The sequence below is a fragment of the Pholcus phalangioides genome, unplaced genomic scaffold (assembly GCF_987345545.1).
Source record: "Pholcus phalangioides strain wild (caught in Gottingen) unplaced genomic scaffold, Ppha-v1.0 ptg000009l_1, whole genome shotgun sequence".
Classification (NCBI taxonomy): Eukaryota; Metazoa; Arthropoda; class Arachnida; order Araneae; family Pholcidae; genus Pholcus; species Pholcus phalangioides.
The window spans coordinates 11,873,530-11,887,180 of NW_028301602.1; the positions used below are offsets into that span (position 1 = coordinate 11,873,530).

The window sequence follows — 13,651 nt, forward strand, 5'->3', positions numbered from 1 at the left end:
GAACTGGTTCACAGGACTTAATTCCTTGTTAGCAAACTATTCATAAAATTAACAATCTGTTTATCCTGTAAATACAGGGCTTTTAGCAATCCTAGAACATCCCTCCTTTCCCCCAATGTTTTCAAATACAAAGCCACAACAGGCTAAATGCCCAATGAGGTGGCTGAGAAAAAGAATCCCATAACAAATATGGTTGTCATGCATTTTAAAAATACAGCAACCCAATTAAAAAAGCAATTACAAAATTTTCTTTGTATCAGTGCTTTCATCTGAAGAGCAAAAAAATTTGATAAGTTCCACAGACAAGGCCTTCAAGCAAACTGCACTATTGTGCGAAATAATGTATAGCAACAAAAGAAAAATTTCTCTATATTTTTGCTTATAGTGACTAGAAAATGGAAGAATTTAATAGTGATATACATAGAAGTTCTTTCTGTATTTAATTGAACAGTTTTTACTTGAATAAATGAGCAATTATTCAATACATGAGTGTAGAGAAATTAGGAGACACAGAATAAAAAAATTGCACACTTTTCAAAAAAGTTACTTTCACAAGAGACGTGCAACAACAACAAAAAAAATTCTTGAACAAATCAAAATTATTTTTATCAGCTTCAACGGGGATTCTAGCTTATTATCAAGCTTAATTACATCACCTTGAATAAGTGAAATTATTCGAAGGAAAAATATTTGATAACCCTTTGCCGAAAATTTAGATGAAAATAAGAGAAAGAAAGAAATGCACCTGATTACGTCTTTTATGCATAAGAAATAACACAGTTGTCATTATTTACAATTTATTTGAAAAAAAAAATATGGAATACATGATTATTTAAAAAAAAATATTGCACAAATGCTTATGTATAGTTTTGCAAATATACAAGGCGAGATGGTCCAAACTTTTCACGGCACAATGGGCATTCTTCCTGTAGAGAAATAAAAATGAAATCATACCACTATATTGAATCGTCCTGGTACAACCACTTATAGAACAATATTGCTCATTTTAGAAAACACTGAATCAGATAGAATAAATAATAGGAAAAAAAACCCATGAGAAAAATAATCAAGGAGAAAAATTGAATTGAGCAACGCATAAGAAAATACTAAATAATACTACATAAATTTCAGAAAATACCAAAATATCTACAAAAAAAAAGAAAAAAATTTTTGCTTATACAGATTAAAATAATTTAATACAGTAAAAACCCCTCCTAACGGACACCCATCAGATGTGGTCATCCCTCTTTTGCAGCCAAATAATAATTTCTCCTTATATAATAAATGTATGCATTTCACTCCTGATTAATGGTCAACCCTCTTTTAGACAAATTGTTTTGTCTCACCGGTGCCTGCAAAAGAGAGGTTTTACTATGCAAGCATCTCAAAAACCATGTCGGATTTGTAATTTGGTCTTTACAAGTGGTTGTAAAAGATCCACTGATACAAACAATTTTCTTTTTGACTCTGTGCATTTCTTTACAAAATCTAAAACCTGCCGAAAAAAACAATTCCGTAATGTTAATTTTTCAAAACCTTCTCTTTTGTTATAGTATACAATAATACAGTAGAACCTATATTATCAGTCCTAATTGGGACTAAGAATCAGCCAGATAAAACAAGAAAATCTGAATTATCAAGAGAGACTGAAACTAGTGGAAAATTGACAATTTTTTTTTTAAACATTGAATTTGTGGGGTACTTTGAAGTGAAATAATGTGTTAAATGAATAAATATTGAATATTTATGTCAAGTAGCTGCAAAAGTGGAAATCTCAATTTTTTCAAAGCTGCTGAGCCCATCTGATGTCTTATACCACTTGGGAACACAAAAACGTTTCAAAACTGGGCAGATTAAAGCTTAAAATTACGCCTGAAAATCTCACTGGCCACTCTGCGTGACAGAAAATGACCTTTTCTCAAAATTTTCGTTTTTGGCAATGTCCACAGGACAGCTACAGGACGACACATTTATTCATTTATTTCCAAGTGGCGCAATAAGTTCTGCCACCTTGCTGTTGGGAAGGGGGGGGGGGGGGCAAATTTTATTTGAAACATTATGATAGGCAAAAGATGTAGAGAGCATTAATATATGCTCATGATAAATTTACACATTCCTCAAATATTTCAGCGATAAATCAGTTCTCTTAGAGTGGAGCATGCTTTTATTCACATGGGGATTTGATACCTTGTGAAGAACCATCCTCCAACAGCAAAATATAACATAGTATGGGGGTTTTAAATTTGTTGTGTATATAACCAAGAGGGTGTGTGCTACAGCACACATATGCTGATTTAAAAAAAAAACAAAAACCCATCAATATACAGTTGAGTTAAAAAAATTGAACAATCAGTTTTCCCCCTTCAAAAACATCATATAATGCGAATAGATTGTGCGGGCAACTTTGTTCATATGTTACCCTCTAAGGCAGAGCTTGAATGCCCCAATTTTGAATTTTTCAACAAGACAATGATACCAAGTACACAGCCAAATCTGTCAAGTCATGTTTTACTGCAAAATAAAATGAGAATTCTAGAATGGTGGACTCATTGCCCCACAGATGCAGTGTTCCATTTTTTTAAAAATCTCATGTGAGTTTCAATATTTCTTTGAGAAAACAAAATATATGATTCGATTACAAAATTATTTTCAGATATGTATCTTATTCAGTAGGTAAGAATCAAATTTATATGCTTTATATACCGATTCAATTAAAATATTTGAAAAAAAAAAAAACTAAGGTTGTCAGACTTTTTTGAATGTAACTGTGATATAACAAAAACAACTATACAGAGTGGGTTTCCTCATTTTTATTTCATCTCAGATGTAACAAGCATTGGCTAATGTAAGAATTTTTTCACTGCTCATATTATTGAGTTCAGCTTTATTTTAAATATATAAATAATGAAGATCATGATAAACAAACATGAAAAAAAAACCACTTTAAAATTAAATGAAACGAAAAGCTTTCAATGCTATGGAAAACTATATTTAAAGGAAATAGATTGAGTTCAATTTTTTTTAATTGCTTCAACAAAAGTAAATATGATGCAGTGACTTAAAACTAAAATAGAATATGCATAATAGAATATAGCATATAAATATGATAAAAAAAATGTATAAATCTAAAAATACATACTTTATTTTGAAGCCATGTAGCTATGCAATTCCAACAAAAGAGATGACCACAGGGAGTTACAGTAGTATGCTTCAACTTTTCTGTGCATAGTGAACAAGGATTCTTTATAATTACATCAATATTGGGGTCAGCATGATCAACACTATAATGAAAAAATAAGGAATAATTACAGCAATTTTTTATCAATATTTCTTTTGTGTTTGCAATAACTACATGCAAAATATACCGTATGAATATTGTGAAGAGTACACACAGCTATATACACAAGTTTTTTTTAACCTCTCGGAGAGTACAAGCCACTCAAGGGATTTGGTAACCTGCCATGGGTCACTTCAGTGGTTTAGTAATGGGTCATGGAAGTTACAATGAAACAAAATGCTCGAAAATTTCATTTTTTTAGAATTTAGATGAGAATAATTAACATTTCAAAACAAAAACCAGGATCATCTTTTCTCCCTGTACCTTATATACCTCTATTTTGATGAAATTTTCACCACAGGCCTGTCGGCATCTAACTATGATAAAAGTGCAAAATATGGAATAACCACTGTTCCATCTAAATCACATAAAAAGGAGTGAACAGCACTAGTGTGAATATTCATTCAATTCACTTTCACAAAGAAACAGCATGCTCCATTAAGATTTTTTTACATCTATGGACCTGTTATTACTCTGTCCAAAACACTTTCACATCTGTACAAATGACAGAAAAACAAGTTTCTGCATACAAAATACAGTGCATGCCACTTAATATGATCACACCCAGAGTTTTTATTGCAATTCCTCCCAACGGGGGGGGGGGGGAAGAGTACACCTTCTAACCTCCTACATAGTCTTGAATGATAATGATAACTTATATGAAAAATGAAAAAAAACCCATCATAGTTGAATATAAATATGTTATAGTTAAAATATAAATTATATTATAGTTAAAATAAACTATATTATAGTTAAACCTTTGTCTTCAAAAGGCCCAAAACGAAACTTCCCAATGGGGTAAAAAAATTGATAACATTAACCAATATTCTGATCATGTTACATTATTGGTCTGCTCCATACATACTGTGTGAAAGTCATAACAATATTCCAATAAGTAGCGTCTACTGTAATAACTTTCACAACAGAAACTCGAGTGTGGTCTGCATGCCCACAGCTTACAGGGAAAGTTGTAGAAATACATGGTGACCTATTATCTGTTTTTCGGCATTCAAAAACTGAACCCAGCTTCAATGTATTATTAAAGAATAACTTCTGCCATACTGGTTGAGTTGGGACTTTATTATTTCTACTAAGAAATTCAGATGTTTTTTAGAGTATGATCCCTGGATTACATGCAGGGAAATATGGGGGATATATTACATACAAATACAAAGACCACAACAGACAAAATTCCCAACGAGGTGGTTGAAAAAAAAGATGCCTATAAAAAATATGGATGTCGAGTATATATCTACACTATATCAAAAATACACCAACCCAATAAGAGCAATAAAAAAAACCAATAATTATGAACAAACATAAAGAAAACACAGCTAAATGAAACTGAAACGATTGCCAAGATGTACCTTCGATCATCATCATTCAGAGGATATGAGTAATCTTTGATACATTTTTTGAGGTCAAAGAACACACTGACACAAAGTTGAATGACAGCAGCATAACCAAGTATCTTATAAGGTGCTTGTGAATCCATCTGTGCCAGCCATCTTCTTATCAACACCTAAGGAAAAAAAGTTGGGAGCAATTACAATAAACTAGTTTCACAGAGCAAAAAAAAAAAAAAAAAAAAATTTAGGCACACACAAATTTCTTAGGTGCCAAACATTTTTTTTCTGAAGAAATTTTTTATTTTCCACAGCCAAATTTATTTTTTTTTCTTTTATTTCCATGTAGGAAGACATACTCTGTCATAAAATCAAAATATTTGTTATTTCTAGGCTTAAATTTAGCAAACACTAAAAAAAAAAACCACACATACACACCCTTTAGGCACCAATACTAATTTGCTACTTCACATGGCAACCTGGTATCTAAGAACCAAAATCTTTCCTACTTAGAAACCAGTAATTAATTACTTTTTTTCCCATAAATAAACACCTAGTTTCATCAATTTGAATTCTTAATTAGTAGCATTATTAATATATGTATTGACATCAGTTTCTTCTTGAGTTACTTTGAATAACTCCTTGAATGAAATTTATTTTTTAGTTTGAATAAATACTTGTTATAGTTTTCCCTATTTTTAACTGACCAGTACTAGTGCTTCAAAAACGCTACCTAAAGAAAAATTAAACTTATAGGATTTTGTTTTTTTTGCTGCAAGGACCAATAATTTCCCACAGTATGGTAAAAGTATGCTTTTAAAACCTCTGATTAAGGGTCACCCCTCTTTTATGGACAACTTTTTTTTGTCCCACCGGTGTCCACAAAAGAAGGTTCTACTGTACGCAAAATTTATTTCCTGTCTTTCTGTGTGTACGTTCTCCATACAAATCTGCAATTTTAGACCAAACCAAATTTTGTACATATACCTAACAGAACATGACTTGAATGATAGGCTACTTTATAAATTTGCCAGAGCTGGACAAATGCCCAAAATGGGGGAAAAAACTGTCGAGAAACAATGGCTTCTCAGCCTCAATGACTTCTAGAATGTTCACTTTGGTTTAGAATGTTTATCGTGGTTCCCAAACAATCAATTTCAGACATGTTTGCACTTTTACAATGGTTTGCCACTTCTTTAATGCTCCAAGTATATAGAGAAAATCTGTGCAGCGCCAGGTATTATAGCTAGTTAGAAATGGCATCACGTAAAATAAAATTACCTATAAGATTTGAGTTTTATCAAAAAGAAAGGTAGGATATTCTGGAACAATTTTATGTTTACCTGATCAAAGTCTGTAAATTGTACTGATTGATTTTGGGGTCTTCTCAAGTTTAATGCTTGGTTAGCGTAAAAGGTCAATTATTGAGACTTGCATTTTCCTACGAGTCATGAACATAACATAAAATATTTCCAAACATAACATATTGAAAATTCGGTTTTGCAATTTATTCATTTGTCTTCAAAGTTCAAACACTGAAAAAAATAAAAAATAAAATAGGATATTGCGATTCTGAGCTCCAGTTACTTTTTATGAATTAAATTTTTATAAATTACTTTCTATGATAAAACTTTTATACATCATTTTTTATGAATTAACTTTATCAGCCTCCCTCCCTCATATGGCTATGCATAAAGTTTTGATGGAAATCTATTCTGGGTCTCTTTCAAACAACCTCCACTGTGCTGAAGTACAGCTAAGCTTATGTTACTAAACTGACGTGATGTATGCAAAAATAAAATACACTGGAATACTCACATATCGAATGCCACTAAATCTCTTCGAAAAGTGGTAGTATCTACCAGTGAAGTAGAAAGCAATGAGATTCAAACTATGTATAATAACAGCAAGCCACACAGCGAAGTAGAGTATTTTGATGAGATGTATGCGATGCCTTTTGTCTGAAACCAAAGGATTTTCAGCAGCTGAATCTAATCTTTTCTCTAAATACTTCTTCACTGCTACTGCAACTACAGGTCCAAAGGTATAGAGAATAATACTGATAGCTCTTTTCTGTAAACAAAAGATTAAGCCAATATTAATCTGAATATAAAAATGCAGAGAAATAATAAATTTTTTAGAATAAATACTTTAAGGATGTATTTGCCAAATGCGAAAATTTTTATTTTATCAGCTTAATGTAAGTCCCATTGGGATATCTGACACACCTTCCTAGGATTAAATTTATTTGCCATGTAACTATCGTTTTGTTGTATTCTAAAAACAAATATTTGAAGGACAATGTTTGCTAAATGCTCTGTGAATAGTTGCAATGCAATCTAAATAGGTGATATTTTAACATGATGTGTCTTCAGTTACTTTCTTGAACATGGCATTTAAAGACAAAAATTACAACAAAACTCTGTATGTAAGCATAACAGGCCCCCTAAAATTTGACTAAAAGTTCTTCAACAAAAATATAGTTCATACTGTTAACTACATTGGTGTAGGTGATAATGCATCAGACTGAACCTATAGACCAGTGATTCCCAACGTGGGTGTTAATGCCCCCTGTGGGGGGGGGGCAATAGAATGTTACAGGAGGGCGGTAGAAGCTACAGGATAACATAGGATCCTATGGGTTAGATTGTGTTGAGGGGCGATGGGAGAAAAAATTTCTGAAGAAGGGGCAATGAGACAAAAAAGGTTGAGAAAATATGCTCTAGACCAATGTTTGAATCTAGTTCTTAGAAGTTATAAACTTTTAAGGGGATACCAGTATTGTTTGGTAAGAGACAATTCTAGGTCATGATGTGTCAGAGAATTTTTCTTGAATACGGTTGTTAATAAATGGAATAGCTTACTCCCAGAGATAGTAAATTCTAATACAATTGTTTAAAAAGAAATAAGATAAACATGTAAATCGAGAAGCTATCCATACTTAGAATAAGACAACCATAAATAAATTTTATGGACATTTTATAATATTTTATCATATATTATCATTATATATATATATATATTGTTTCTAGTTTTTAATTGCATTTTTAATTGGGTTACTGAAACATATGACATCCATATTTGTTATGGGCATCTTTTTCTCAACCGCCTCGTTGGGCATTTTGCCTGTTGCGGCCTTGTATTTGCATATAAAAAAATTGAAGGGGCAGAACACTTGATTTTTCATAATCCATTTCATGGAAAATCAAAAATCATATTTCAAAAACATTAGAACTACTATTCAACCATATGTGCCCCTTCTAAACATTCCTTTGCAGAATTTCTAATGAATTGGTGCATGCTAGAACTAGAAAGTGTAGCATGTGTTATATGTGTATATACTATATAATATGCGTGGCTGACATCAAATTTATGATGTCAGAGTTATGTGAGTTTTGTGCTTGAGGAGAACTGCATCTGTCTTCCATATTGGAAGTCAAAGCGGCAGATGCCTGAATTTCGATACTCATGTATCATGTCTTAGTCACACCTACCATAAAATACAGTAGACTCTCGGTAACTCGACACCCTAAAAGTATTGACAAACATGTCGACTTAAGCGAATGTCGAGTTAGCAGGGTTTCGCTCTAAATTTTTGTCTGATCGTTTTTGTGCACGTAACTATACGCATTCAAACAATTCAATTAAATAAAATGCTATTTCTGTAATTAATTTTAATTTGGGGTTGTTTCATAATAGAATCAAAACATATAAAAAAATTTACCTCATGAAAAATAATCAAGCATATTTGTTTGTTTTTCTTTCCAAACAATTTTAACACTGTTCAGTTTATCCCGTGATTGTTCGGCTTTTTCCTGAGTGCGTAGGAATCGACATATCACATCTACAGCTTTCAATGCATCATGGCAAGATGGTGTAGATACCGCTTCATCTGAACTGCGGGTTTTTTGATTTTCCGATAAAAAAACTAATGGTTTCAATTTTTCTAGTTTGCAGCCAAAAGAACTGTCAAACGATGTTTGTGTTTTTTACCTCCACATTTTTCGCCTTCGAAGGCAAGCGTTTGGTTAGGCAAAAGGCGAAAAAATAAATGTCTCATCACAATTAAACACATCTGCATCGTTATACCCTTCTATCATTGGTTTCAGAATATCATTCTTCCAATTTTCAACATTTTGTTGAGATGCAGATATGCTCTCTCCACAAACTTTCCTAAAAACAATGCCATCGCACTCTTTGAATCGGGTCAACCATCCACTGCTCACAGTAAAATACCTTGAATGAGATTTTTTGCGAAATCCTTGAAATCTTTTGCTTTCCTCTTGAATTATTGGTCCGGATAATGGGATTGAGTGAGATCGAGTGTATTTTAACCACAAAAGAGTTGCTTCTACGTCACTGAAGTCTGATTTTATATGCGTTTTCTGCTTGGTTCATAAGATTCAAATGCTGACAAAATTTTTTCCTTATTTTTGGCAAATGTTGAAATAGTGTTCCGTGCAACTCCATATTCTTTGGCGAGTTCACTCTGAGTTTTATCCGATTCTAGTTTTTTTTTAAATGTAAACTTTTGATTTTAAATTTAAAGTGTGAAGTATGCGTGGAGCCATTAAATGTCATTGTATTCACGCCCATCGATACCCAAGATGACAACCAAATGACATATTCAGCATCTAACTAGGCTTTAGCTCTTTTTCTTTTACTCTTTTCCAAGAAATTGTGAAACTGAGTTTCACCGAAAACATTCGTTATAGCAGACGATATCAAAACTCCCAATAGATAAGATTTTCATCCCTATTTGATGTTGACAATATCCACACATTTTTTTTACCATGAAAAGAATGAAAGACCTTTTTTGGAAACTCCACTAAAATGATAAGCCAGCCAACAGGTTTCAAACATTCATTCTTCACATACAAGACCCCCTCCGTTCTCAATGCGAAAAAGGGACCACTCATAGAGAATAAAGAAACAAAGGATTCTCGAAGTACCCATGAACAATGTCAAAAAATTCTTATAACTGATAATAGGAGGCGAATTGTAAAAACCAGTCGTGGTGAAGGGACAAAAATCATAGTCGACTTAAGCCAAACGTGTGTCGAGTTAGAGAGGTTTTCCTACATTGAAATTAGTATTGTGCCACCAACCAAGGGAATGATAGATGTTGAGTTATCCGGATAGTCGAGTTATCCACCTGTCGAGTTACAGGGAGTATACTCTTATGGAAAAAAAAAAAATTACAATACAGTTTCTTTTTTCCTCAGGGCAAAAGACCATCAGCAGTATGAGAGTCTATTTTCTGCTCTACATTTCCCCAATGCTGATGGTTGCATCACCAGGAGGATCCTAAGTTGCAATACTGAATCAGAAGATTTTGTGGCTTGCTGCAAGTCTGAGACTTTTTAAGGATTGACTGACTTTCTAACTGCTAGGGGGATTTTAATTAGGGTGGGGTGGGGTGGGGTGGGGGTCAACAAGAGGTTCCAGAGGACAAAAGGGTAAGGGAATTATTGGAGAGTATTGCACATATAAAGATTTTTGATGGATACATTTCAATTATAGGCCTTGAACTTATCATGATGGATTTATTAAGATTTTTTTTATGATGTTATAAAAGCCCAATTGCAGCCTTCTAGAGCAGGGGTTCTTAACCTTTTGTGTTTCACAGACCCTTGATAAAATGAAGTCCTGTGCCAATAAAATGAAGGCCAATGAGGCCTCAAGAAAATGTCATTCAGTATATAGAAATTAAAAATAATGATTTTATTCCTCTCACATTTAAGCTCACTGATTCACTGAAATCTCTCTAAGGAACCCCAAGGGGTCCATAGTTCCCTCTGGTTAATCACGGCTCTACTCTAGAAACTCACGGATGACATCCAAAATAGTGCTGTTCGTGGCACCCTTGGGAATAACATTAAAAATTTGGGGCACCCCTTCTTGAAAACAGAATGCAGTTTACTACAACAAAAATCACTAAGTAAAAATACATCAGTAGAGTTTTGTTTGAGTAATCAATCACACAGTGGTTCAAGTTTAAAACAACCAATCAGGACAAAGCAGCATCCTCCAAGCTGAAAAACCATAAATATTGTTAATAATAGCTGGCTGTTAGAAAGTCAGATTTGTAGCTAGGAACAAAATCTTCAGTGATGAAACAATTCCGTACGTTCAGTGTTACGTAATGAAACAATTCAGTATTCAGTAATGCAATGCAAATATTTCCTGATGATGCCAACTACCAGCATTGGAGAAGCATTGAGAAGAAAAAGTTGTACAGGTATGACCCTCCTTTGTCTCGAGAAACTTTTTTCAATTGACACAGGCCTTCTGCATTGAAGAACTTTTTCATAATAGTGATGGTCAAGAAAACCTACTCAAAATAATTAGAATTTGTGAAAATGATATTAATATTAATTAATTATGATTGTTAAAAGAAAACTGGTAGCAGATTGGAGCTGAAGGTTATTGGTATATCTTTGCTTTGATGCCAAAATCACCTGGATTTTGGCATCAAAGCAAATTTTTTAGTTTAAAAAAGAAAAAAAAGTTACAAAAATATACATAAATTTGCAGATGGAGGCATTAACAGTTTTCAATGAAGTTTTTCAATTTTTTGAATAATTTTCAACCTTTGAAGACATGCATAGTTTTTGAGGCTTACCATAACCACATAAATTAACACATTCAAGGTTAGTTTTATAAGAAATGTGACAGGATAAAAAACTTTTTTATATCCCAGGTTTGCTATGTATAGAGTGGCTTGACTTTATTAGGAAAATATATCTGAGCAATTACTGTATATAGAGCAATGAGATCACACCTTGGTAGTTGGCAGCTTTTTCAGTGAATCATCAATCTGAATGACATGTACATATTCTTCACCAAGTGTTTGAAATCCTAGAAATAAACAAAAGTTTTTTTATAATATAAAACAATAACCAGATTTGCATTGACAATTTCGCACAGCACATCAAATTTAACACTTCAGTATTTCAACACATTATAGATTTCATTTTTTTTTCTCACAGGATTTTTTTAAAATAAAAACAAGTGGGAGGTATAAATTCTACATCTCTCCAACTTTATATGAATAAATTGCAAGTACGTTAAACACAGATGCACAATCTGTTCAGTTTGTGAACCAAATGTTTAAGATGGCTACAGCTTGCATGCTAGAAACTGGTGTAGGCTACCCATAGTATTGTGTGCATTGATACTCTTTAGGAATGTCGTTCGAGGGCACCTCTTAGCAGGCTGCATCTGGCACACAGGCAAAAGGTATGTTATCCCTGCATTAGAGAATGAACCTAATGAATTTTATCAAGGAAACAGATATTTTCTGGATTTTATGTCAAGATGAAGTCAGAAAGAAAAGTCCTCTAGTCTCAGATGGGACTTGATAAACCAGGCAAGCATGCTACCATCTTTTCAAGTTTGCCTCGGCATAATATCCAGAAAATATCTGTTTCCTTGATATATTGGGCAGAGAAAAAACGTTGCGTATTTCTTTCTATCATTCCACCTGGGGCTATTTGCTGAAGTTATGAGGCTACTAACACCACCTCTTCAGTACCTCAAGCAACAGTGAGTGAAATAAGGAAGGCAGGGTTGTGTCTCCAGTGGAGTAGATGGTAGCATGCTTGTCTGGTTTGCAAGCAGGCCTGGGTTCAAGTCCCATTGGTAGGAACCAGACAACTTTTCCTTCCGAGTTCACCTCACATAAAATCCAGAAAATATCTGTTTTTTTTATGTATATTATTAGGCTGAGAAAAAGCCCTCTATCTCTAAAGAATTTTATTTTACCTTTCCCTCTCCAGAAATGATCTGAAGTAATTTCCTGCCTATATAATCTAGTGACATATAATGCAAACATGCAAGAAAAGAAATCCTCTTATAAACCTAGGATTTGTGAAGCGTTAAAAATGATATTTGGCAAAAAAAAGTATAATTTTGTTATTGTTGCACATTTGTTTGAACTATTATTATCAACTGTTCTCTTCCTGTGATATTTTTGGACTATTGTTACAATTTTCAGTCATTCGCTGAGCTCAGCTTTGTCATAAGTGCGATTCTCACCTTAAAATATTCAAAGTATAAATAAAATACTTGACCTTATAGCCACTTCAATATATTAATCTCAGAAAAAAAAAAAACACATCCCTTAACTCTTTCTCACTTATCTTGACAGTAACACAATAATTTTTGCTTACATGAGACATAAAAAAAAAAAAAATGTTGCTCCAGAACATACATTGCTTTATACGATATCTCTGGATTCAAAGAGAAAGACGTTACAGTCGGATTCAGACCTTCTCACACTCATACCCAAAATATCCTCATGATATTCAGTTTTTAAGTTTTGGATTTATCATATTACCGGATTCCAATCACCTGCTACCATTAACCAATCAGATTATATATAGAAAAGAGAAAAAAAAACCGGAGATGTGATAAACAGAAAGAGGATCACACACATTTGCTCAGAGGCTAGAGCAGCATTTCCCAACCTTTGAAGTTCGCGGCACCTTTGGGAATAACATTAAAAACTTGGGGCACCCTTCCTTGAAACAGAATGCAGTTTACTACAAATCACTAAGTAAAAATACATCAGTAGAGTTTTGTTTGAGTAATCATTAAAGTGAAACTTGTGATTGATGCTTAGAAAACAGGTACTTGAAATCAGGCTTTACAGTTGGCAACAAAATACGTAAATTGTCCTCAAGGTCTTGCAGTCTATTTCTTGGCAGATGGCAGCACTACACATAACAAGCATTATACAGAAACAAACATCATGTTAGGTTCACAACACACACATGCACATTCTGGCACGTACCAATTCATTAGAAATTCCATAGAGGAATGTGTACGAGGTGCATGGATGGTTGAGTAGTGTAGTAGTCTATTTCTTGCTTTGTATTTTATTGTTACCATAGCAGAAGAGGCTTGCTCGCATAAATATGATGTTGAAAAGGGCAAAATGCATTAATTGCTTTATTCATTAGAT

General features: G+C 33.2%; 1 protein-coding gene across 1 annotated transcript in view; it reads right to left on the reverse strand.

The window, feature by feature from the left end:
* Nucleotides 1–836: 836 nt before the first annotated feature.
* LOC149081766 (peroxisome biogenesis factor 10-like) overlaps nt 837–13,651 on the reverse strand; it is a 28,391-nt gene continuing 15,576 nt past the window's right edge. The window contains exons 4-8 of the mRNA XM_089237208.1: nt 11,468–11,544; nt 6,502–6,756; nt 4,705–4,859; nt 3,140–3,281; nt 837–926 (exon numbers count right to left, since the gene is read on the reverse strand). Coding sequence (XP_089093334.1) covers nt 858–926; nt 3,140–3,281; nt 4,705–4,859; nt 6,502–6,756; nt 11,468–11,544 — 698 coding nt within the window. The 3' untranslated portion in view covers nt 837–857. The remainder of the gene's footprint in view (nt 927–3,139; nt 3,282–4,704; nt 4,860–6,501; nt 6,757–11,467; nt 11,545–13,651) is intronic.